Below are 23,766 nucleotides of genomic sequence, written 5' to 3'. Positions count from 1 at the left end.
CGCAGCCCGGATGTGGACGTGGCACAAAGTTGCTGTGGATCCGGTGCGAATGTCACTGCTGTAGCGGAGACACCGAGGAGGTGGAAGAGGGATTAACGACGGCTAACGGCGAGACCGCTTCGGGAAGACGACGTTTGTGCCCTTCTTTTTGTAGAAGAACCGCTGCCGCCTTTGTCGATTGACTGGAAAAAAGGAGCAGTTGTCCTGCTGGCGTTTTCGTTTGTGTATCTGTCTGTTTTGGAGGTAAGTGGTTAGTGGCAGTTGCTAATTCGGAGCTAACTGACTCGCTATGCTGTGTTAGCTTTGGAGCTGTGTTATGTTGGGATTGGTTGCTATTCTGCTTGCTAGCGAGAACGTTGATGATCGCCGGGTAGTTTCGTCCTCATCTGGCATAATTTGATTCCTGTCAGATGTCATTTAGCAGTACGGCTAACCTAGCTAATTTTCTAAGATGTGGTAGGCTTGACAACCTACCTGACTCAGAGAATTTATATTGTTTGATAACGTTAGCAAGATAGCAACAAAGTGAGTTGTGAGTTAACCTAGCTGTGTACATTTCATTTTACGGCCCAGTAATATTTGTACCCGGTTTCGATCATTTTTACTAGTCGTTCTAGTAAATAGCTTAGTTTACGTCATGGTTAGTATGTACTTGTGTGCCAGTGCTGGTTTGCCATCTAGATTTAGGAAACTGTGTTAGCTAGCCTGCCAAGTTGTTGTAGAAGACACGGCGTTAGCAGAGCTAGCTACCTGGCTAAGTTCCTACATTGGAAGCGTAATTGGCTAACAGCGCCCTGCAGTGACCCAGCTAGAGATGGGTAGGTTGGCTACAAGCTAACGCATCTATTCTTGTTGAGTAAGATAGGTTAGCAAAGTTACACGAATGCCGTTAACCTCAGTATGTATTTGGTAACGCGTATTGAGTGTAAACGGTGTGTGTTACATAATCAACTTTAACCTGTCGTTGCTACTGATCATGAAAGGCGGCTAGCTGTTGTACTCTACGGCCTTTCCGCGAAACTTGCTCTTATTAGCCGCAGACGAGCGAAATTTATTAAACTGTTGGGACATTTAACCGGCCTCCGTCAGTGTGTTAGCGTTAACCAGCTGATACTGTCGCCAAAGCGTTACACACGCTGAAAGTTATACAGTTACGGTGTCGGTTTCATTCAATTATTTAAAAGTCTATGTTGTGCTAGTGCTGATATTACCTGCTATGAAACTCCCGTACTGCGCTTGTTCATTTTGTTGGTATTTCCCAGTTCACAAAGCATTGAAGATTTCTGACGCAAGAGATTTAATCATTTTATACCCTTCACAAAGTCCACCTATGCACTTTGTAGCAACTGAACGTACAAGGCCTCTGTGTACGGGGCTACTGTTAGCCCCTTATACAGTCATTATCTTTCCAAAACTATACGTTGATTAATACGAGCAGTAAGAGTTCTCATTTAATGCGAAAATAGAACTATGTGGGAAACACTTAAGACCAAACGGCGTTGCATTGTATTTTGGCACGAGTGGGTTTGTTGGCTGTAGCTATTATACAACTCTCAGATTGGCTGTGAAGCTTTAAGAGTCAAGTTATATTAACTTTACACAACTACATTTGGCTTTCTTGTCCATTGTACATTTAGGCCCAGTCTGTAATCTTCAACTTCTGTTTTTTACTTTCATTCACAATTTGGATGGTTAAAGTGTTTTTACACCTACAATTACATACCAAATTTTTATTTTAGAGACGTTGGAGTCCTTTTGTCTACGGATGTATAATGATAATAAAATATATAAAAATCAGATTTAAAAAATTGGCATCTGAGAAATGTTTTAGATTTGACCAGTACTTAAAATTGATATTTACTGTATTTATCGTACTGGACATCTATACCAAGATCTGTGCTTTTTTGTTAATTTTACTACTTGTGTAACTCTGTAGAAATAAACATTATTTTCTCTGTAATCCTAATACTGGTAGAGCTAGTACCAGTTAGTTATATATTTTAAATGTTTATGTTTCGAGACTGGCATTGACAGATGTATGTATGAAGAATATCAGATATCGGTATTGGTACATAATTGGTGCTTCCTTACTTTTGTCTGTGTCCAACCGAAATGATGGTATTGCATGTGTATACTCTGCATACAGGGTTTCTTTCTGGTTTGGTCTTTGGAGTGTGGTAGGCTGTATCATTACTGCTTAATATCCATGCAATGGATTAATATTCCTTGCTACCTGGAATATTATGCAATGGATTAATATTCCTTGAATATTAATGAATAATTTTTTTTTTATGAAAATAACTTGCCTCAGTGCCACCTGCTTGGGCTATGTTAAGATATGCTGAAGCTGTGATTGATTAAATAATTTACATGTTCACATGGGTGAATTTCAGCTTGGCGTAAGAGTGCTGATCTGTTAGTCATGAGTTGAAACATGAAAGTCAAGTATAACGGGTCTACAATGTTAACAAAGTAGTACTTAACTAGTTGCTTGACCTGCTTTTTTTTTTTTTTTCTTTTCAGATTTAGGGATGAACTGAAAATGAATGTTAACCAGCAACCTCACATGGCCTCTCCTTATGGGCAGCCGCAGCCTGGCTACCAGGGCTACCCCCAGTCTGGCTATGGGGGCCAGCACGTGCCAGGGGGTTATCCAGCACCATACGCACCATACAATGGCCCTGCATCTGCCTATCAACCAGGCCCACCTCAAGGTGATTATATGTAACTGTCAAGATCTGTGTATACTTCCTATGACTAGGTACCAGTCGCTACATAAATCATTACATTTCACCAGTCCTGCTCTCAGACATTTACTTTCATTACTGTCACAGTAATATCAGGCATATCATAGTTTTAGACCACTGAAAGACTGAACGTGTCAAAGATTGACTGAATGGCATATGAACCAAACATTGTGTTTGTTCATGTGTGCTCCATTGGTGTACTCTTGCCTTAAACAATGTATGGAGAGCCTGTGAAGAAGAAGCACTAACATTGATTGATGCTCTTTCATAGCTTTTTAAAACAAGACCATATTTTCCAAAACTAACAAAATATTGTGATATGTAAACTTGTGTCATCATGAGTTCTCACCCCCCCATGTTGGCCACTCTGATTTAGTACTCTCTGCGTGTCAGTAGAAGTGGATTAGCTGGATCATGCTTGGTAGAGTTGCCTTGGAACTGAAGTCCGTAGGAAGTTGACTGTGGTGACCTCTGTGACATCAAACATAATTTTCAATTAAAGAATCCCCAAAAAAAAGCCCTGCAAATCTCATTAGTAGTTATTCATAAACAGTCACAGTGCCTCAGGTCTGGTGTGGTTCTATGCAGTAAAATGAGGAAACGCCAGTCAAGTGTGAATCATTCCCACCCATGCCCCCTGGCTCCTGTATCCTGTTTTCTTGCATTTCCCATTTTTTTCACTGCTTTCTCTCTTTTGTATTTCAGGATATTCTCCTTATGCAAGCTTTCCCTCTAAGGCTCTTGCAGCAAACTTAGTCTCTGACCTGTCCTCTTCCTCTCCTCTTGACTTAGGTAACTGGTTTAATTCTGCTTGGCAGCCTGTCCTCCTCCCTGTTCCCTGTGGTTCATAGTGACAGTAGAGTGCTGGACAGCTGGGATATGCCTTACCTGCAGGCTCCCAGAGACAGCAGGATCCTGTCATAGCCCAGTGTCCTTATACTGTGGCAGACACAGTCAGTCAGTTATACACAACGTCCCTGAATGGCATTTTCTTTTCTTCTTTCAAAATGATGCCTCGTAAAGTCAATGACAATGGGCCTCAACGTCTTCCTAAATTTATTTACATTTGTTCTCAAGAAGGGACCCAAGAAAAAGTCAGATTTATGTGTTCTTAAACCACAGAATTTTTCACGCTTTTGTGCTCTTGAGTGTGTTTAGATTTTGTTCTTACCTAAGAACAAGTCCCAAATAAGAAAGCATTAATGAATGTCAGATTCTTCATCAAGAACTGTGTAAATGAGTTTTTAGAAGAAATTTCCTCCTAAGAATGGTTGGGTAATGAGGCCCATTGTCATGATGTCTTGTAATTGGGTTTTTCTTGTACCCTGCAGGCAAACTAATTTGAATGAAAAAAAAAAAAAATTCATTTTTTTAATATTTGATTTGTTATATTGCATGACTATAGTGCCAGTGTGGAATATTTAGCTTTATGCTGCCATTTGCTGTGATATAAGAAATGTGTATAATGACTATAGGCAGTCAACATGTTGTGAGAAGATTTGTTCTAAATCATAACCACTCTTAACCGGCAGGTATGAGAGGGCCCCCCACCTCCGGGGCACCCCCAGTGTCTGCTGCTCAGGCATATTCACAGTTTGGACAGGGTGACATACAGAACGGACCACCACCTTTGGGTGCCCCACCACAGAGGTCAGTGTTTAGTGCACTTCTGACAGCTTACTTTTTCAAACTTGGTCTCCCTGGTAGGGCACATTCATACAGAGGTGAAATGTCTTTAATGAATGCAGAAGGATATGAAAAACATGTGCTAGTAGGTAGGCCCAACAGACTAGTAGATGCATTCATACGCAGCACATGTACTTGACTGGCTCACATTGTCATAAAATCACACCAGTCAGCCACAATAAAAGTAAATTGGTCTTTTGCCGTTTGCTTGTTAGGAGTAAATATCAGTTATGATCTTCAGTTCCAGTCATGTGCCTTGACAGTGCAAAAAGACACATACTCTTATTAATTTACTAGTTGGGTAGCAAAGTTTGTTACATTTGTTTGAAGTTGCATTTAGATGTTTTCTTTTGGTTTCATGCAAGTTTTGACTACTTGTTAATTACAACTTATGCTATGTACCTGTAGGTAACTTTTTGTTGTTCCATTTAGGTTGTACATAAAATGCTCTAAATTCTCTATTAATTAAATTAAATTAAATTAAGAGACCCTTATTAGTCCCACAACGGGGAAATTTCAACTCCGCATTTAACCCATCCGTGAAGTGAAACACCACATACACACTAGTGAGCACACACACACTAGGGGGCAGTGAGCACACTTGCCCGGACCGGTGGGCAGCCCAATCCGCAGCGCCCAGGGAGCAGTTGGGGGTTAGGTGTCTTGCTCAAGGACACCTCAGTCATGTGCTGTCGGCTCTGGGGATCGAACCGGTGACCTTCCGGTCATGAGGCTGGATCCCTAACCTCCAGCCCACGAATTGATCAGTATAAGATAAATATGCATGTGTGTTGAGATCTGAACAGATCTAAATAGTACTTAAATATTGTAATATGTCATGCAAGTTGTAATTCTTTTGTGTCTAGGCTACAGAGCGAGTCGGAAAGTTTGTCAAGCAGCCTTGAGATGAGCTGCAGCCAGAACTTCAGTAGAACAGTTTATATTTTCCCCAACACTTAGTCTAAAACATTTGTGCTGGTTAAAGTGTCGTGTCAAGTTTTTCACATTTGCAAGATCAGTTTTCCCCTTCTTTTTGTGCAGTCTGTCTGTATGTGTTTGTCCTTATAATACATACCTGTTGTAGATTCTATGTGGAGTGAAATTTATTCAGCATTATTAGAAAACTGATGCATAATTGTGTTATCCTACATTTGTCAGTGTTGTGTCTGTTAATGTACATGTTCTCATTTTCAAATGGAAGACAAATAGAAATTTGATCTCCATGGCAGCATAAATAGAAATTTGATTCCAGTTCAAGAGGCATTATAACAAACACTGGCTATCCAAGCAGATTCATTCTTGTAGCACATTAAGGCTCAGGTTGCATGCTATGCAGTTTCTAAACCATGTATTGCCCCCCTTCCACCAGTAGACCACCAGTGTCTCAGCCATACAGTCAAGGAGCGATGAACCTCTCTGGTCCCCAACCTCCATATAACCAGCAATTTGGAGCACCACCAACCAGTATGCAGCAGATGACTACTCAAATGGCAAGCATGCAGGTTGGGTCTACTGTACCTTCTCCTGCTGGCCCAGGCTATGGTAAATATTTTTTGACTAAATAGTAAGATATATAGGATTGTTTGAGCAAAGCAACATTTTCTCTCATCCTATAAAGAACCATCATTCATTGTTTGTTTTTTTTTTTTTTTTTTTTTTTTTTTTGTTTCTTTTTAAGCTCCTCCCACAGTCTCCCAGCCTTCTGTCTCTGCTGCTTATACACCTTCAGCTCCTTCTTCTTTTGCCCCCACATCTACTGTTCCTACACAGCCCCCATCAACTGAGGGTACACCTCAGCCCTACTATGGGGCTCCTCCTCAGCAGCCTTTCCCAACTGCAGCCCCACCTTTCTCTGCACCTGGTCCCACCCAGCCTCCTGGTCCTCCTCTTGCCTCTCAGCAGACTTTCCCTCAAGCTCCTCCTCCTTCGCAGCCTCCATTTTCTTCGGCTCCGCCACAGGTTCCTCCTGCGTCATATGGAGGCCCACCTCCCCCTGTGCAGGCATCTCATCCCAGGGCAGCACCTCCCACTTCCCAGCCTGCTGCATTCCCTGGAGGACCCCCACCCACCTCTACCCCAACTCAGTATACTGGACCACCCATGCAACAGCCTCCAGTGTCCCAGCCCTCCTCTTTCCATTCAGGACCTCCTCCTCCACCGACTAGTGCTGCTGGATTTCCACCCCAAGGAGGTGCTCCTCCCAGGCCTCCACACCCAGGTATACAGGGTCCCCCTCTGGCCTCTCAGGGGCCTCCGATGTCCCAAGCAAACCATGTAGCTCCCCCACAGCCTGGTATGCTAGCTGGGCCCCCTGTTCCAGGTATGGCAGGACCACCACCACAGCCAGGGATGCAGGGCTATCCACCTCAGCAGAATGGTGAGTATTGTAGATATTCGTGTTGTCTATCTGGAAGCCAAGGTTGAGTTTAAATGCTTAACATTTGCTGCTGGTCTTAAATGCTAAAGATTATATTTCTTTTGTCTCCTCTTTCTGACTGTCTAACTGTCAACACCATATGTGTCTTTTTGTTATGTTAATGAATTATCTTTTAACACCAGCAGCCACCAGTCCAAACACATTGTTTAACTGAACCTGTTTCTGTCAAATTTAAAGAAAATTATGTAACTGCAGTAGTCTTGGTCATAAAAGGGGTTCTTAAATGCTCAGCCTAAAAGAGTTAGTACTGATAGCTGAAGGAGGAAAAATAGTAAGAAACCTTGACCTGGAAAAAAAAATTAAATAGGCTTTCAATGATATGTCAATCTCTAAGATTTCACAAATAATTTTAATGGTACTGTAAATGAGAAATAGTAGTTAGAAATTCTCTTTCTTCCCTCTGTTTTCATGGCCCATCAGGGCACATACACTATAATTCCAAAAGTGTTCACTCACCCATCCAAATAATTGAATTCGGGTGTTCCAATCACTTCCAAGGCCAAATGTGCATAAAACCAAACATCTAGGCATGCAGACTACTTCTACAAACATTTATGAAAGAATGGGTTACTCTCAGGAGCTCAGTGAATTCCAGTATGGTAACATGATAGGATGCCACCTGTGCAAGTCCAGTTGTGAAACTTCCTCACTACTAAGTATTCCACAGTCAACTGTCAGTGGTATCATAACAAAGTGGAAGTGATTGGGAACGATAGCAACTCAGCCTGTACTTGAGAGCAGTTGAGACGTGTTTTCTGGAGTGACGAATCATGCTTCGCCATCTGGCAATCCGATGGACAAGTCTGGATTTGGTGGTTGCCAAGAGAACAGTACTTGTCTGACTGCAAGTGTAAAGTTTGGTGGAGGGGGGATTATGGTGTGGGGTTTTTCAGGAATTGGGCTTGGCCCCTTAGTTCCAGTGAAAGGAACTCTTAATGCTTCAGCAGACCAAGAGATTTTGGACAATTTCATGCTCCCAACTTTGTGGGAACAGTTTTAGGGACGGCCCCTTCCTCTTCCAACATGACTTATGCACTGGTGAGCAAGCAAGGTCCATAAAGACATGGATAAGCGAGTTTGGTATGGAAGAATTTGACAGGCCTGTGCAGAGTCCTGACCTCAACCCGATAGAACACCTTTGGGATGAATTAGAGCAGAAACTGTGAGGCAGGCGTTCTCGTCCAACATCAGTGTCTGAACTCACAAATGCACTTCTGGAAGAATGATCAAAAATTCCCATAAACAGACTGCTAAACCTTCTGGAAAGCCTTCCCAGAAGAGTTGATGCTGTTATTGCTGCAAAGCATTGGCCGACATCATATTAAACCTTATAGATTAAGAATGGGATGTCACTCAAGTTTGTATGCGTGTGAAGGCAAGCGAGCAAATACTTTTGGAAATATAGTGTAGAGTCAAATAGTTTGAGCACAGCACAGTGAAAATGTCGGCTGTGTGGAACCGTTTCATGGTTGCTATGAGCAACCTTACATGAGTGATTTGTAAGCACTGTTCATGCCAAATATCAAGAGAAAGTACCCTACCCAAGAACTCCTACGAGTTTGACACCTCTTGAAAACATGACTTTGCGATCAATATGCAGAATGCAGCAAAAGACAGCTGTAGCCGCAGTTTTTAAATCATAAATAAATTCAAACAGTACCAAAGTGCGAAGTACACTGCTCAAAAAAATAGAGGGAACACTCAAATAACACATCCTAGATCTGAATGAATGAAATATTCTCAGTGAATACTTCGTTCTGTACAAAGTTGAATGTGCTGACAACAAAAACACAAAAATCATCAATGGAAATCAAATTTATTAACCAATGGAGGCCTGGATTTGGAGTCACAGTCAAAATTAAAGTGGAAAAACACACTACTGGCTGATCCAACTTTGATGTAATGTCCTTAAAACAAGTCAAAATGAGGCTCAGTATTGTGTGTGCGTGTGTGTGTGTGTGTGTGTGTGTGTGTGTGGCCTCCACGTGCCTGTATGACCTCCCTACAACGCCTGGGCATGCTCCTGATAAGGTGGCGGATGGTCTCCTGAGGGATCTCCTCCCAGACCTGGACTAAAGCATCCGCCAACTCCTGGACAGTCTGTGGTGCAACGTGGAGTTGGTGGATGGAGCGAGACATGATATCTCAGATGTGCTCAATTGGATTCAGGTCTGGGGAACGGGCGGGCCAGTCCATAGATTCAATGCCTTCATCTTGGAGGAACTGCTGACACACTCCAGCCACATGAGATCTAGCATTGTCCTGCATTAGGAGGAACCCAGGGCCAACCACACCAGCATATGGTCTCACAAGGGGTCTGAGAATCTCATCTCAGTACTTAATGGCAGTCAGGCTACCTCTGGCGAGCACATGGAGGGTTGTGCGGCCCTCCAAAGAAATGCCACCCCACACCATTACTGACCCACTGCCAAACCGGTCATGCTGAAGGATGTTGCAGGCAGCAGATTGCTCTCCACGGCGTCTCCAGACTCTCACGTCTGTCACATGTGCTCAGTGTGAACCTGCTTTCATCTGTGAAGAGCACAGGGTACCAGTGGCGAATTTGCCAATCCTGGTGTTCTCTGGCAAATGCCAAGCATCCTGCACGGTGTTGGGCTGTGCGCGCAACCCCCATCTGTGGACATCGGGCCCTCATACCATCCTCATGGAGTCGGGTTCTAACCGTTTGTGCAGACACATGCACATTTGTGGCCTGCTGGAGGTCATTTTGCAGGGCTCTGGCAGTGCTCCTCCTGTTCCTTCTTGCACAAAGGCGGAGGTAGCGGTCCTGCTGCTGGGTTCTTGCCCTCCTACGGCCTCCTCCACATCTCCTGGTGTACTGGCCTGTCTCCTGGTAGCGCCTCCAGGTTCTGGACACTACGCTGACAGACACAGCAAACCTTCTTGCCACAGCTCGCATTGATGTGCCATCCTGGATGAGCTGCACTACCTGAGCCTCTTGTGTGGGTTGTAGAGTCCGTCTCATGCTACCCCGAGTGTGAAAGCACTACCAACATTCAAAAGTGACCAAAACATCAGCCAGAAAGCAGAAAGGTACTGAGAAGTGGTCTGTGGTCCCCACCTGCAGAACCACTCCTTTATTGAGTGTGTCTTGCTAATTGCCAATAATTTCCACCTGTTGTCTATTTCATTTGCACAACAGCATGTGAAATTGATTGTCAATCAGTGTTGCTTCCTAAGTGGACAGTTTGATTTACTTGGAGTTACATTGTATTGTTTAAGTGTTCCCTTTATTTTTTTGAGCAGTGTATAACTGAAAAATAACCAGTCATTGCCTTGGCTGATCATCTGCACACTTTTGTTGAGAATGTTTGTGACACATACTGTAATAGTTTATTTTACATAAGCTAATTTATTGTCAGCCTTTTTTTGGTTTCATGTTACAGCCCTGTATTTGCTGAATTGAAGCCCAGGATTGTGGTTTTGGTGCTTTACTATTTTTTTTTTTTTTTTTTTTTTTTTTTTTTTTTTTTTTAAACATCTAATTCATGTTTGGTGTCATTATCATTCTAATGATTATAATGATAAAAACCTTAAAGCAAGTATGAAGATGTTTCAAATGCTTAAAAATAATTTGTTATAGTAAGCCATAATCATAAGCCTGACCTATTGTGAATTTGTTGTAAATATTCTCTCCTCTCTGTGGTAGTGAAGTATGTGTATGCTTTTTGTGGGACAGGTGCTTTTGGGCAGGTGAGGGGTCCACAGCCTGGCTATGCTGGACCATATCCTGGGCAGCAGAGCTATGGAGCTGCGCCTCCTGCGCAAGCTCCTGCACCTCCTGCACCGAAAAGACTCGACCCTGACTCCATCCCTAGCCCGGTACATACAGATTACATCTTCTGATTAGTTTTTACGCGTCTTTTTTTTAACATGTTGCACATCCTTTGTCTTTTTAGACTTCAGTTTACTTCACTTTTCTATTCTCTTCTTATTTGTACATATACAGTCCAATTCAGTTATATAAATGTGTGTTAATGATTGTAATCAGTTAAAATATGCAGTGGTTTGTGTAAGCAAGGCCATTCTCTGGAGTCTCCTGTGTCTGATATGCATGCACTATGGCGGGTTAACATAGATGGCATAAGAAGATTTCGTGTCTGTCAAGGCTACAAAAAGCTCTGCTTGAATATTGCATGTGTTGCTGGCAATATCTGCATCCATGTTCAGTGGAATTGCTAAATAATGTGATTAATCATCGTAATTCTAAACTTAAAAGCAGAGGTAACACTTCTGTTTTTCGTCTTTTTTCTCTGCTCTTTTTCTTTTTTCTTTTTTTTTTGCTTTTCTTTTCTCTCTTTAATTTGCTGGACTAAATTGTTAAAATATAAAGCAAGCCTCTGACATACCGCCTGTGCAGAAAACAAGACATAGAATAGACCCAGACGCTATTCCCAGCCCAGTAAGTGCCCTGTCTCTCTCTGCATTTCTCTCTTGTTGCACTAACCCTAATCACTTTCCTCAGTACTCATTCCTATCCCAGCTCAACTGTCTGTAATACCAATGACTCCAATTAGATTTTGGTTTGTGTTTTCACATAAGTTGTTTAAATAGATAGTTAAATCATTGTAGATGTATTAAATTATGAATTGAGCTCAAAGATGATCATAGAATTTCAAATTACTCCATGATTGGCAACCATTTTTGGGCCAGCTCAGTTTTTATCCAGCCAGTGCAAGCTTGTGTATAGATGTCATTTTAGGGTAAACATGTTCAGCTAATTGCTTACAGGATTGTTGCGACCAGTTGAATTTCAAGCATGAGGGGCGTTTTTCCACTGCACAAAGTACCTGATCCAGCATTTTGCCATTGGATGTTCCAGTTTGTCTTTTTGATACCTTTTTAAGATTATCATTGGTCTGATGGTACTAGTGTTTTCCTTTGTCCTTGATAAGTTAGCAAATTCTTTTCTCTTCCAGGTGAATATGTCTCCAAACACTAAGTCACCAAAAAGTACACCAAAATGAAAACTAGAATGGTGTAGTGATGTCAAATGTTATTTTTTTTTTTAGAATTAATACTTTGTAAAATGTTTGCTAAGTAGGTAGTGATTATGCTAACACCGTTAGCATTTATGCTTAAGCTTCGTTTAATTCTACCTATGATTCTGTGTTATAAACCCTCATGAGTAGAACTACAACTAATGTTAAGCTAAAGCTCTTAGGAGTTAGAAGTTTGCGTGATTTTGTAAGTGTGTAAATATAGACATTTGAGTGTCCATGTAGAACAGTGCAGTGTAACATTTCATGTCAGCCAAGTTAAGCTGCCTAGCTAATTAGCCAAATTAGATGGTTTAGTGTGGCGTAAAATGAACAAAAACCAGTAGTTAATTATGGTTAATATAACGGGTCCAGTTTTCTTTCACGCAGGTGGAAAAGATCTAGAACTAGAAAAATTGGTCTCGATTCCTTTCAGGGTCACTTCTGGTATTTGATGTATAGTGGGAAAACACCCTATGAATATTGCATATCGTCTTAATGGTGTTTGTCACATGTAGCAGGTCATTGGTATTGTCTCAGTCTTGCCCTTTCCTGTCTCCTTGCATGCTAGCTTGTTTCAGCCTTTACATGACTTGCCCTCTAGCTAAGTGAATGACAGTGGTTTACTTTTCTTTTTTTGGCATGATCACACATCTAAACATTAATTTAATCCTACAGTGAAATGTAGATGTGATTATATTCTTTGGGAAGCAGTTTGTGTGTTAATATGAATTTTGGATTAACGACTTACTGTTTCATTGTATTTGTTCTCTCAGATTCAGGTGATTGAGGATGACAAAGCAAACAAGGGCAGCGAGCCTTTTGTTACAGGGGTCCGAGGTCAAGCCCCACCCCTTGTCACAACTAACTTTCATGTTAAAGATCAAGGTAAGAGATCTTATTAGACCTCTTATACCTTCATCAGTTTTTCATGGTTATTGCAGGTCATTGCTCCATGGTCCTTTTGTATTACTCTCTGAAATGGCACCACAGTGAGACCATGTGTCTGTAGCGTGGTATTCAACCCAGCTGTCACCTTTTGATTTGAATAAAGATTAATTCAGCTGGATTTAACATGTAATCAACATTTTTACTCTGTCGCATTTACACGTTAAGGGGTGTATTTTGTTTGTTTACAGGGAATGCCAGTCCACGGTTTATCCGCTGTACAGCCTATAACATACCCTGCACATCAGACATGGCCAAACAGTCCCAGGTGCCCTTGGCTGCAGTAATCAAACCATTGGCTACTCTGCCTCCAGATGAAGTAAGACACTACATTATTGCACGAAGTCTGAAATACGATTGTATTCTCCCACACGGTAGCAGTATTCAGATACTAGTAAGTGTGGTTCTCTAAGTATAGTAAGTTATAGAATATTGTTACTACCAAATACAAGTTGTTGAATTGTTAAAGACTTGATTGAGAAGCAACTAGGCTAACAAGTGATACCTAGAGCTAAAAGTTTTTAACAAGTTACTTGACAAATTAACGTGTTGACATGTCATTCACTGAGGAAGAAAAAAAATAGCATGAAAGCCTACAAATTTTGATGAGTAACTTCCATCTACTTTTGCACCTGTTAGTTCTGGTGTTTGTGTCATCTGAACAGGCAGCCTCCATTACTTGCTTTCTCAGGCTTTACATTAAGTTTACTAATGTTGTATACAATGTGAAACTGCAGTATAAGAAGTAAAGATGTCACTCAAATGTATTAACATGCTTCAAATGTCCATGTTTTAGTTAAATCAGCTTTAAGCAGTATTAAAACCAGGCTGAATCTCAACTGAATGTCCAGTATGGAATTGCACACATGTATCTGAATTCCACATAGGACTTTGCATTGGGCCTAACAACACCCATGATAACACCGCTGTAATGCACAGCCTGTTGGGGCTTATTGCTTTATTGAATTGTACACTGATTAAAGCACTACTGACATCTTCCATGCAGTTGACTAAACAGCTAGTTTGTTAACTCTTACTGATACTCAAACCTAAATTATTCACACATCCATTGTAGAAAAAAACCTACTAATCAGATTTGTGTTTTTGCTACTCGGTAATCCACTTCCAAAGCTTTGTGAACAATGAGAAAATTAACCCCCTCATAATTTTCCTTTACAGAATTCCCCATATATAGTGGACCATGGGGAAAGCGGCCCTATTCGCTGTAATCGTTGTAAGGCCTACATGTGTCCCTACATGCAGTTCATTGAGGGTGGCCGGCGCTTCCAGTGTGGCTTCTGCAGCTGCGTCACAGAGGGTGAGTGTGCCAGCTTTTTGTGGCCTATTAGTCATCAGGTGCTGTAAGAGTACGCTAATGTCCTGAACATGAACTTTGTCCTTCAATGCTGTGTGAATGGAACTTTGAATGACATCTTTGACTGAGATTTAGGTGTGACCCATCATGATTGCCTGAAAGGGGTAGTTGAGGTGTGTGCTCTTTTTGTATATGATCTCGCTTGTATTTATTGAACTGTTTCTTGTCACAGTGCCTCCCCATTACTTCCAGCATCTGGACCACACAGGGAAGCGCGTAGACTGCTATGACCGACCGGAACTCTCCCTGGGCAGCTATGAGTTCCTAGCCACAGTGGACTACTGTAAGGTGTGCATTTCCAGTCATTTTTCAGGCCTCAAGAGGTCTGATCACAAAACAGACACAGTAGAGTAGGTTTGGAAGTTTTGTTTGTTTGTGTTAATTTCTTACTTCCTTGTTCTTTGTTCATAGAACAATAAGATTCCTCAGCCCCCTGCCTTCATCTTCTTGATTGATGTGTCATACAATGCTGTGAAAAATGGCATGGTGAGAATTGTGTGCCAGGAGCTCAAGACCTTGTTGGACTATTTGCCCAGGTACAGCCGTATAGCAGTTAGTGTAAAATTCTGATATTATTTTTTGGATTGATAGCCGGTATTTTGAACAATTAGATTAGAAAGCAGAATCAGCACTTTTATTAACACACCTCAGCATCTGATATTGTGTTGTGTTTCTTTAGAGAGAACCCTGATGTCCAGTCCAATATACGAGTAGGGTTTGCAACCTACAACAAGGTACTGCACTTCTATAACGTAAAGGCCTCTCTGGCCCAGCCTCAGATGATGGTGGTCTCAGATGTGGCAGACATGTTTGTACCCCTACTGGATGGATTCCTTGTCAATGTCTCAGAGTCCAGAGTTGTGATTGAGAGGTAGGTTTGGCCTTATTTTTTAAAGGGATTATTGAAGTATGATAAATATTTTTCACTGATAAATATCTTTTTGTCTATTTGCAGTTTGCTGGACCAGATACCCGACATGTTTGCAGACACACGGGAGACCGAGACAGTGTTTGGCCCTGTTATCCAAGCAGGACTGGAAGCTCTCAAGGTATTTACAGCTGTCTCTACGTAGCTTTAAAACACCAGTTGTTTAGTCTGATAGGTTGTTCACATTAATCACATTACAGGGCAGCAGAAAGGTTGCTATGTTTTTATAATATAAATGAAAATGCTATAAGAGAGCTGGTCTCTTTATCTTAGGCTGCAGACTGTGCTGGGAAGCTGTTTGTCTTCCACACCTCTCTCCCTATTGCTGAGGCGCCAGGCAAGCTGAAGAACAGAGAGGACAAAAAACTAGTGGGCACAGACAAAGAAAAGGTAAGTTCCTCTTAGACTTACTAAAGTCTAAAATGAAATGGGCATAAACAATTTTGCTTGGCATTACTAGATTTTTTTAAAAAATATATTTTTAATAAATGATGCCTTGAAAGTGTTTTTAAATCAATTCAAATTTCACTCTTCACTACTGTTTTCCTCAGTCATTATTCCAGCCCCAGGTGAGTTTCTACGCTAACTTGGCAAAGGAGTGTGTGGCGCAAGGCTGCTGTGTGGATCTCTTCTTGTTCCCTAATCAGTATGTGGATGTGGCAACGTTAGGGGTGGTTCCCACGTCAACAGGTGGCTCTGTCTACAAATACACCTATTTCCAGGTGAGTGGGTAACTGCAGATTCATGAATGGTTTCATTATGTAGGTCTAAATCACACAAGTACTGTATCTGTATTCTTCATGTCTGGAGAGTGGGATAATAAAACACTTCATATTTTCATTTGTCATTTGTGAAACTTTGTGTATTAGGCCCAGTCTGATCAGGAGCGGTTCCTGAACGACTTGAGGAAAGACATACAGAAAAAGGTGGGCTTTGACGCAGTGATGAGAGTCCGCACCAGCACTGGTGAGTGTACATATGCTTTTCAGTACTTTTGTGCTATAACTAAAATGCACAGTGCCTGGTGGCCACTTGCCAATGCACAGAAAGGGTTGAACGTTTGGAGCAGACTTTGAGACCGAATTTTGGGTTATGCTCTGTCAGGTATCCGGGCCACAGACTTTTTTGGTTCGTTCTACATGAGCAACACCACTGATGTGGAGCTGGCAGGCCTAGACTGTGACAAGACTGTCACAGTGGAGTTCAGACATGATGACAAACTCAGTGAGGAGACTGGTGCACTCATGCAGGTTTGTATCGAGGGAACGTGGTGTTAACGTCTAGCTTGAATCATTTTTTTTTACCTTTTGCTGACCATTATTTGTTCTATGTATGTCTGTAGTGTGCTGTGCTATACACAAGCTGTAGTGGTCAGCGGCGGCTACGCATCCACAACATGGCAGTTAACTGCTGCGCCCAGCTGGCTGACCTTTACAGGAACTGTGAGACAGATACCATCATAAACTTCTTCGCCAAGTACGGTAAGTGAGACAATGTCATGTCATCCCAATATTATGTCTGATCTACTCCTTGAAGAACTTTGCAGCACAGTTGTGTGGGTTTTTGTTTAATTAATTAATTTATTTATTGATATTTTAATTATTGATCAATTGTTTTTGTGTTTATAGCATATCGCTGTGTACTGAATAACCCTACGAAGAATGTGCGGGACAGTCTAGTGAACCAGTGCGCCCAAATCCTGGCATGCTACCGCAAGAACTGTGCTAGCCCATCTTCTGCTGGACAGGTGAATTCAGCTGCACTCCATGCTGTTTCTACTAATAGTGGAATTTTTATTTGATCTGAATTGACTAATTGTGACAAGCATACCAGAGCAAAGTAGAATTTAAATAAACATTTTTTCTAATTATCTCACGTCTGGATGTGTGCAGCTGATCCTCCCGGAGTGTATGAAGCTGCTCCCTGTTTATCTGAACTGTGTACTGAAGAGTGATGTTCTGCACCCTGGAGCTGATGTCTCCCTGGATGATCGTGCCTACCTGAGACAGCTGGTCAGCGCCATGGATGTGGCAGAGAGCCATGTGTTCTTTTACCCACGACTGCTTCCAGTGGTGAGATATGCGTGCACACAAAATGAGTTTCATTTTTGCCTAAATGCTGGAGACAGAATGAGTGTTTTACAAGCAGTATAACATAGCATTTTGGTCAAGAACTGTTGTCTTACTATTCTGTTTATTTTGTCATTACTGTTTTGGACATACTAACAGAAAATGATAGCAACCACGATCTATACCATCAGTTTTAAAAAACTTTTTGATTTAGAATTAATTTTTTGAGGATGCTGGCATTTTAATGTTGAACACTTACATGCTGAAATACATAAATCGGTAATGCATTTGTACTAGAGCTATCGAACCATTAAAATACTTAATTGTGATTAATCTTATTATTTTGTGTAGGTAATTGCATTAAAGTGCAGTTAAAGTATTTTAGAAAGCTGTGCAAAAGCTATTCAAGTATATCTGTTTATCTTGTGAATAAGCATTTATTTGTGACAAGCACCAATATTACAATAAGAACAAGGCATATTAATTCAATAAGTAGTGATTTTACTGTTGTCGGGGGTTTCTTATGACCATTTCTAAACCTCTACTCATGGCAGCTCAGTATTTATTGTAGTTCTCATCCAACACATGCTATAGTTAATCAGTAAAACTATTAACTGCTGTTGATGTATATATGTATGTATAAAATGCATAAAGTTTAAGCAGTCATAGCCCTCTCTCGTTCTTAGAGCTTGTTTTTAATTGTGGTTAATGATAGCCTTCCATTGAGATGATGATTTATTATTATTATTATTATTATTATTATTATTTTGCTACCAGTTGATTTATCTGTAGGTCTCCTGCAAGTCCTGTCCAGCATAGTCGTCAGGAAGTGCTGAGAGTATTGATTTAAAATCCATTGTAAAGTTGCATTTGACTGAGAAATCTGCAGTTGCAGATTCTGTCTTGGTAACAAAGCATACAAGCAGCTGGGCGTCAGCCTGCACTACTGTGGATGGTTAGAAGGGTCAAGTCAGAAAAATACTTGATTTAGTCATCTTGTAATGCATCGCGTTAAAAATTTTCCCTTGACAGCACTAATATAAACATTTAAACATAATTTATTTAAATTAATTATTTAATTAATAATTAATTTAAATGAAGCATTTAATGATGATTACGGATACATATATCAATATGGGCATCCATCTTCTCTCTGTGTGTAGCACAAGCTGGATGTGGAGTGCGACACTCTTCCAGTGGCCATTCGGGACTCTGAAGAGAGACTGTCTAAAGGAGGAATATACCTGCTGGAGACAGGACTCAACCTTTTCCTCTGGGTGGGGGCCAATGCGCAGCAGGAGCTGCTTCAGAACATATTTGGCACTCCTGCCTTCGGCCAGATAGATTCCAACATGGTATGACGTGTAATAACCTAATAAACACCAACCATTTTGTTACGTATACCTCCTTGTCCGTGATATCAGCTCCACTTACCATATGAGCATTTCATAGTTCTACAATTACAGTAGTAATCTGTAGTCCATCTGTTTCTTTGCATACTTTATGCCCCTTTCACACTGTTGTTCAGTGGTCAGGACTCCCACAGGATAAGTATTATTTGGGTATTGGATCATTCTCAGGAATGCAGCGACATTGACATGATGGTGGCGTGTTAGTGTGTGTTGCGCTGGTACAAGCGGCTCAGGCTCACCAAACTAAAACTGTCCAGCCAATGGCATACTGTGGACAGTATCCTTTGACTGCTGATGAAGTACTAGTGGATGACTTACACAAACTGTGTGTGTCTAATAGAGTGGACACCGTGTTTAAAAACTCCAGCAGCTGTTCAGCGCAACACACACCAACACCACTACATCAGTATCACTGCAGAGCTAAGAGAGCCACCACCTAAATAAAACCTGTTCTGTGGTGGTGCTATGGGGTTCTTTACCATTGAAGAACAAGGTAAATGGAAGCTAACAAAGTAGGCAGTGAATCAAACTTTGTAGCTGTAACTGTAGAACTACAAAGTGCATCAGTATGGTAAGTGGAACTGATAGAATGGACAAGAAATATAGAACCATGGAGATATAATTGATGAATTGGCCTGTCTGTGTAAATGGCTTTTTTGTATTTTGTGTGTGTATATATTGTCTATCTCATACTTGCATTCTCATGTTTACTGTTAGACATCTTTGCCAATTTTGGATAATCCTTACTCGAAGAGGGTGAGGGAGATTGTTGAGTCTTTCCGTGCACAGCGCTCACGTTACATGAAGGTAAAATATGTCAACAGCTTCCTTCTGCTTCTTATGTGCAGTTATTGTGCTCTGCTTTTCAGTCTGTCACATTCAGTCACATTGCCTTTTGCTCTGTGCCCCCCCCTTACTTACTTACTGGCTTTGTTTGTTTGTTTGTTGTTCCCTGTTATCTGTGCTTCACTGCGTGTCCTCTTTGTTTCAGCTGATGGTGGTAAAGCAGGAAGATAAACTGGAGCTCATCTTTAAGCACTTCCTTGTGGAGGATAAAAACAACAGTGGTGGGGCGTCTTACGTGGACTTCTTGTGTCACATGCACAAGGAGATTCGCCAGCTCCTGAGCTAGGAGAGCTCCCCCCGACACTTTTACTCGGATGCGCTTTATCCTTTTTATTTGACATAATAATAAATTAAATTCCTCCTCCCATCATCATCTCCTCCTCTTATGTAATCTTCTCCTGGGTGAGGGGGGGGGGGCACCTGTTGGGATCAGGCAAGGATGCTCTGCTAGACTCTACTAGAGGTCTGGATGGTTTTTGCTGAAGGTTGCAAGTTTCAGGAGACTTTGTCCGTGTGTGTGTATAAGTTATGTATGAGATGTTTTGATTGATTCACCCCTCCTCATAACTGATATAAGGATCACTTTTATTCAGAACAAGAAAAGTACCATTAAGTACAAAATTAACAATCAAGAGGTTGGAGCTAAAACGAGCTTCAAAAATGTGTGCTTGTGCATGTTTGTGTGTTAGGACTGTGAACAGGTTGATATTTGGGGTTGCGGGACCCTGGCACTGTACTGTGGGTGGGGTAGGGTGGGCTGGGGGGTGAAGAAACTGACAGCATTAATGATTGAACCAGACATTCTTAAAACAACATAATGAGATCCTTAAGAAACCTTCCAAATAACTTATTGTTATCACTGTTTTGTTCAGTTAATCCTTGTGTTCGTTATTCTCCTTCAACCATGGCCTTACTGATCCCATTTCTCACCCACTCTCCTGCTGTTCTGTTGTGGTTTTTTTTTTTTTTTTTTTTTTTTTGTTACGAGTCATTGTAATCGTTATTGTTTTTAAAGTGTGAAAAGAAACCTTTGACTAATAGATTATATGGGAAGCTGAGTGTATTTTAAGTGTGCTCTTCACTGTCCATACAAACATCTTAACTCTTGAGATATTACTCACTATTAAAATTCTATGCATCAGCTTAGCTGCGGATGGAGGAACTGCGTTATCTAAATTAAATGGGAACAGAAATTATCTGTCCTGGGCCTCCTGTTAAGTGGGCATACATAGCGCTGTGATGTGGTACGCGCTCTGATAATGGATGAAGGATTCTCCTATTGTGGAGAGGGTATGGACCCTTTTGGATACCTCTCTGACTGGGCCGCACGTTGTAGTTCAGATAAGCCAGCTGGACGGGAATTCATCAGTTGAGCTTTTCTAAAAAAGAGGATGGGGAATTGTAGTCCATATGAGTAGTCTGTCTTCAAACGAGGCTTCACTATTTGGACATATATTAAAAGAGCAGGAACAAAAATATACCTTACTGTTCCTGGTGTCTGGATTTTGTTTATTTCTTTCCTTTCTGTTTCGATTTATGATCCACTGTTAACCACAAATGTCCTGATCATCCTGTTTCGTTTTTGATCTAATATTGTTTTCTAAATCTGTTTTGAAAGGTTATAATCCTGGGGCACGTGCAGTCTGGTGCAGGTTTCTGCAAAGTTAAGCATGAGCACTTGCCTGCCCTGCTTTTGTCTTTCTTTCTAGCAAAATCTTTGTACAATGAAAGAATATGGCAAGAGTGGAGTGAGTGATTTAGAACGGGTGATTTCTTAACCGTTTTCAAAGTGAGCGCTGTTGTCAAGCACATACGGGATTGTGACCTGAAAAGCAATCAACACTGAATACCTTGTCATCACATTTATTACATGTACAGAATTAAATCACATTTTAAAAACTACGCTCAATTAGTGTGCTTTGTTGGCTGCGTTTAGTGATTTTTAAAAAAGAAAAAAAACTGCCCATCATATCTGTGAAGGCTAGGACAGAGAGTGTTGCACCATCTCAGACTTCCTCTTTCTATCTGTCTTTCTTTTGATGTTCTGTTTTTGTTTCTTTGTATTCGTTTTTAAGTCTTCCCTTGTCTTCCAGAATACTTTCACTGCTCCTGTGCCCTGGTGAAGTGAGATTTGGAGAGGGTCTAAGAGAACTTCTAAATGATATCTAACCCACTGTAATCTTGCCTGTATTTGTGTTGTTCAAAGGCACATCCCAGTGAAATTCTTTAAACATATGAAGAACTGAGGGATCTGCCTTTAAACAGTGACTTTTATTTGTCCTTTTGCTTTTCTTTTGTATTTTTTTTCCAAACCCTTCTATCTGTTCCTGGCTTTGTTCACCAGAACCTCACAGTCATTCAACTATCTGTTCATAAGCTTAGAATTGACATCTACTGTTCCATTTTTGCCATCTGACTGCAAATAAACTGGTTGCTTTGTTTGTCACATAATGGCTTCTGCAGGCGGTTGAGTGTATGCACCACCTCATGAATCACTTTCTGAGTTTGCTCTTTGTATGTTTCTCACTTGTATGTGCTCTTCTGATCCTTTCACTCATGGCATTGCAAAAGAAGTGTGACCCAGGAATGACCTTAAAATTGGAATATCAAACTATTAAAGTGGTTGTTTTAGAATATTACACAAATGTGTACTGCCTTATTGTGTTGATAAAAGTATTGCTATTTTGAAACCAGAAGTGCTGAGGATGTATTCTGGTGTGTTTTTAGAAGTTGCACACTAGGCTTTTTTTTAAGGCCTCGGAAGTCCCTGTACTGTGGTAGAGTGCTTTTAGTGAAACTTTCCCCAGTGAGTCTTAGAGGTAATGCAGTTTGGTGGCTGCAATGGATCATTTCTCGCTCATATATCTGCACATTACACTCTGCCAACTGTATTTTTCAATTACATCATGTAGGTTATGCTTCATTTTTTTGAAGTGGAGGCTTACCACTCATAAATCCCTCTCCCTTTCCCTCTCCCTCTCTCTCTCTCTCTCTCCATCTCTCTGCTTGTAGGGAGTGTTTGAGTAAATGAAACACCTGCTCGACTGCTCATACTCTTATTTGTTTTCCCATCTGTAACATGCTCACTTTCACGCACACGGACACAAACATGGCTCTTTCATTCTGTGCCTCTAAAGGGATACCAGGGGCTATTTCGCACAGTGGCTAAATCACCATTTCAATTTCTACTGCACAACCATCCTGCCCCAGGGCTGGTTAAGTTAGGGATGTTGGCTCGTAAACAGCTCATGCGCCAATCAAAGCCAAGCTTCTGACAAAGGTGGACCCTTTGTGTCCTTTTTGAGTCGCTTTTTTCTTTGTGATGTTAGTGGAAAAATATAATGAAAAAAGAATCAAACTTCATAGATATCACAAATATAAAGGCATCACGCAATTAACCGCTGACATGTAAATGGCAAGAGTTTTTGCTGTTGCTTTACTTTCTCCATATTTACATAATATGATTCTTTCCTTCTTTGGAAAATAATCCACTGGACTCCTTATGTTTCCCATGCCTGCTGTTTGTTGTAAATGCTGTACTTTCATGTGCATGCACACAAGGATTAATCTTGGCTATCCTACAATGCCTAGGGCCAGGAAATATCCAGTAGGGTATTATGTGATCGGCTAGGGTGAGTGATGTCAAAGACGGCGATATTGGTCACTATAAACTTGGGTTATCAGAGAAAGTTGTTGAACAAATTGCCCTGAAGGTTTTGTGAAGCAGAAAGTCAGGAACCCTGTTTAAGTTGAGCATGCTTTGTGAGACAGACTCCTGGGCTACCCCTGCCCTGAATGTTTTAATGTTTTAGTGCCCTAGCACACTCACTTCAACGGTGGACGGAGTTGTTGATAAACTGTGTAGTTGGATCTGTTTTTTTGAGGCAGAAGACACTAATATTACAGTGCATCCGGAAAGTATTCACAGCGCTTCACTTTTTCCACATTTTGTTTTGTTACAGCCTTATTCCAAATTTAATTATATTAATCTTTTTCCTCAAAATTCTACACAAAATACCCCATTGTGACCATGTGAAAAAAGTTTTCTCGAGAGTTTTGAAAATGTATTAAAATTAAAAAACAAAGAAATCATATTTACATAAGTATTCACAGCCTTTGCCATGAAGCTCAAAATTGAGCTCAGGTGCATCCTGTTTCCACTGATCATCCTTGAGATGTTTCTACAGCTTAAATGGAGTCCACCTGTGGTTGATTGGACATGATTTGGAAAGGCACACACCTGTCTATATAAGGTCCCACAGTTGACTGCATGTCAGAGCGCAAACACCAAGCATGAAGTCAAAGGAATTGTCTGTAG

General features: G+C 41.1%; 1 protein-coding gene across 6 annotated transcripts; it reads left to right on the top strand.

The window, feature by feature from the left end:
- The first annotated feature begins 20 nt into the window (after nucleotides 1-20).
- On the top strand, nucleotides 21-22,087 carry sec24c (SEC24 homolog C, COPII coat complex component). 6 transcript variants are annotated; one of them, XM_017681613.2, is made up of 25 exons: nucleotides 21-243; nucleotides 2,524-2,714; nucleotides 3,453-3,539; nucleotides 4,280-4,397; nucleotides 5,803-5,975; nucleotides 6,112-6,810; nucleotides 10,571-10,713; nucleotides 11,225-11,293; nucleotides 12,647-12,758; nucleotides 13,010-13,137; nucleotides 13,998-14,136; nucleotides 14,366-14,481; nucleotides 14,605-14,729; nucleotides 14,873-15,064; nucleotides 15,149-15,242; nucleotides 15,395-15,511; nucleotides 15,673-15,843; nucleotides 15,991-16,087; nucleotides 16,226-16,371; nucleotides 16,464-16,602; nucleotides 16,750-16,868; nucleotides 17,014-17,193; nucleotides 18,354-18,545; nucleotides 19,320-19,409; nucleotides 19,594-22,087. In XM_017681613.2, exons 2-25 carry the CDS (start codon nucleotides 2,543-2,545, stop codon nucleotides 19,732-19,734), a joined length of 3,759 nt encoding a protein of 1,252 aa, XP_017537102.1. In that variant the 5' UTR covers nucleotides 21-243; nucleotides 2,524-2,542; the 3' UTR covers nucleotides 19,735-22,087. The 6 variants fall into 6 exon arrangements, with proteins under 6 accessions (XP_017537102.1, XP_017537103.1, XP_017537106.1 ...); XM_017681614.2 differs by having other exon boundaries at nucleotides 5,806-5,975; nucleotides 19,594-19,734; XM_017681617.2 differs by lacking the exon at nucleotides 3,453-3,539 and having other exon boundaries at nucleotides 5,806-5,975; nucleotides 19,594-19,734.
- The last annotated feature ends 1,679 nt before the right edge of the window (nucleotides 22,088-23,766 follow it).

Source organism: Pygocentrus nattereri, chromosome 13 (genome assembly GCF_015220715.1).
Source record: "Pygocentrus nattereri isolate fPygNat1 chromosome 13, fPygNat1.pri, whole genome shotgun sequence".
Lineage (NCBI taxonomy): Eukaryota > Metazoa > Chordata > Actinopteri > Characiformes > Serrasalmidae > Pygocentrus > Pygocentrus nattereri.
This window is presented reverse-complemented; position numbering and strand designations above follow the sequence as displayed.

What these genes read in the sequence shown, in the direction of transcription:
- sec24c (XM_017681613.2), top strand. Translation starts at nt 2,543, where the DNA reads ATGAATGTTAACCAGCAACCTCACATGGCCTCTCCTTATGGGCAGCCG. An exon ending in TTCCTCTCCTCTTGACTTAG is followed by an intron (nt 3,540 to 4,279) that starts GTAACTGGTTTA and finishes CTTAACCGGCAG; the next exon opens with GTATGAGAGGGCCCCCCACC. An exon ending in GCCAGATAGATTCCAACATG is followed by an intron (nt 18,546 to 19,319) that starts GTATGACGTGTA and finishes GTTTACTGTTAG; the next exon opens with ACATCTTTGCCAATTTTGGA.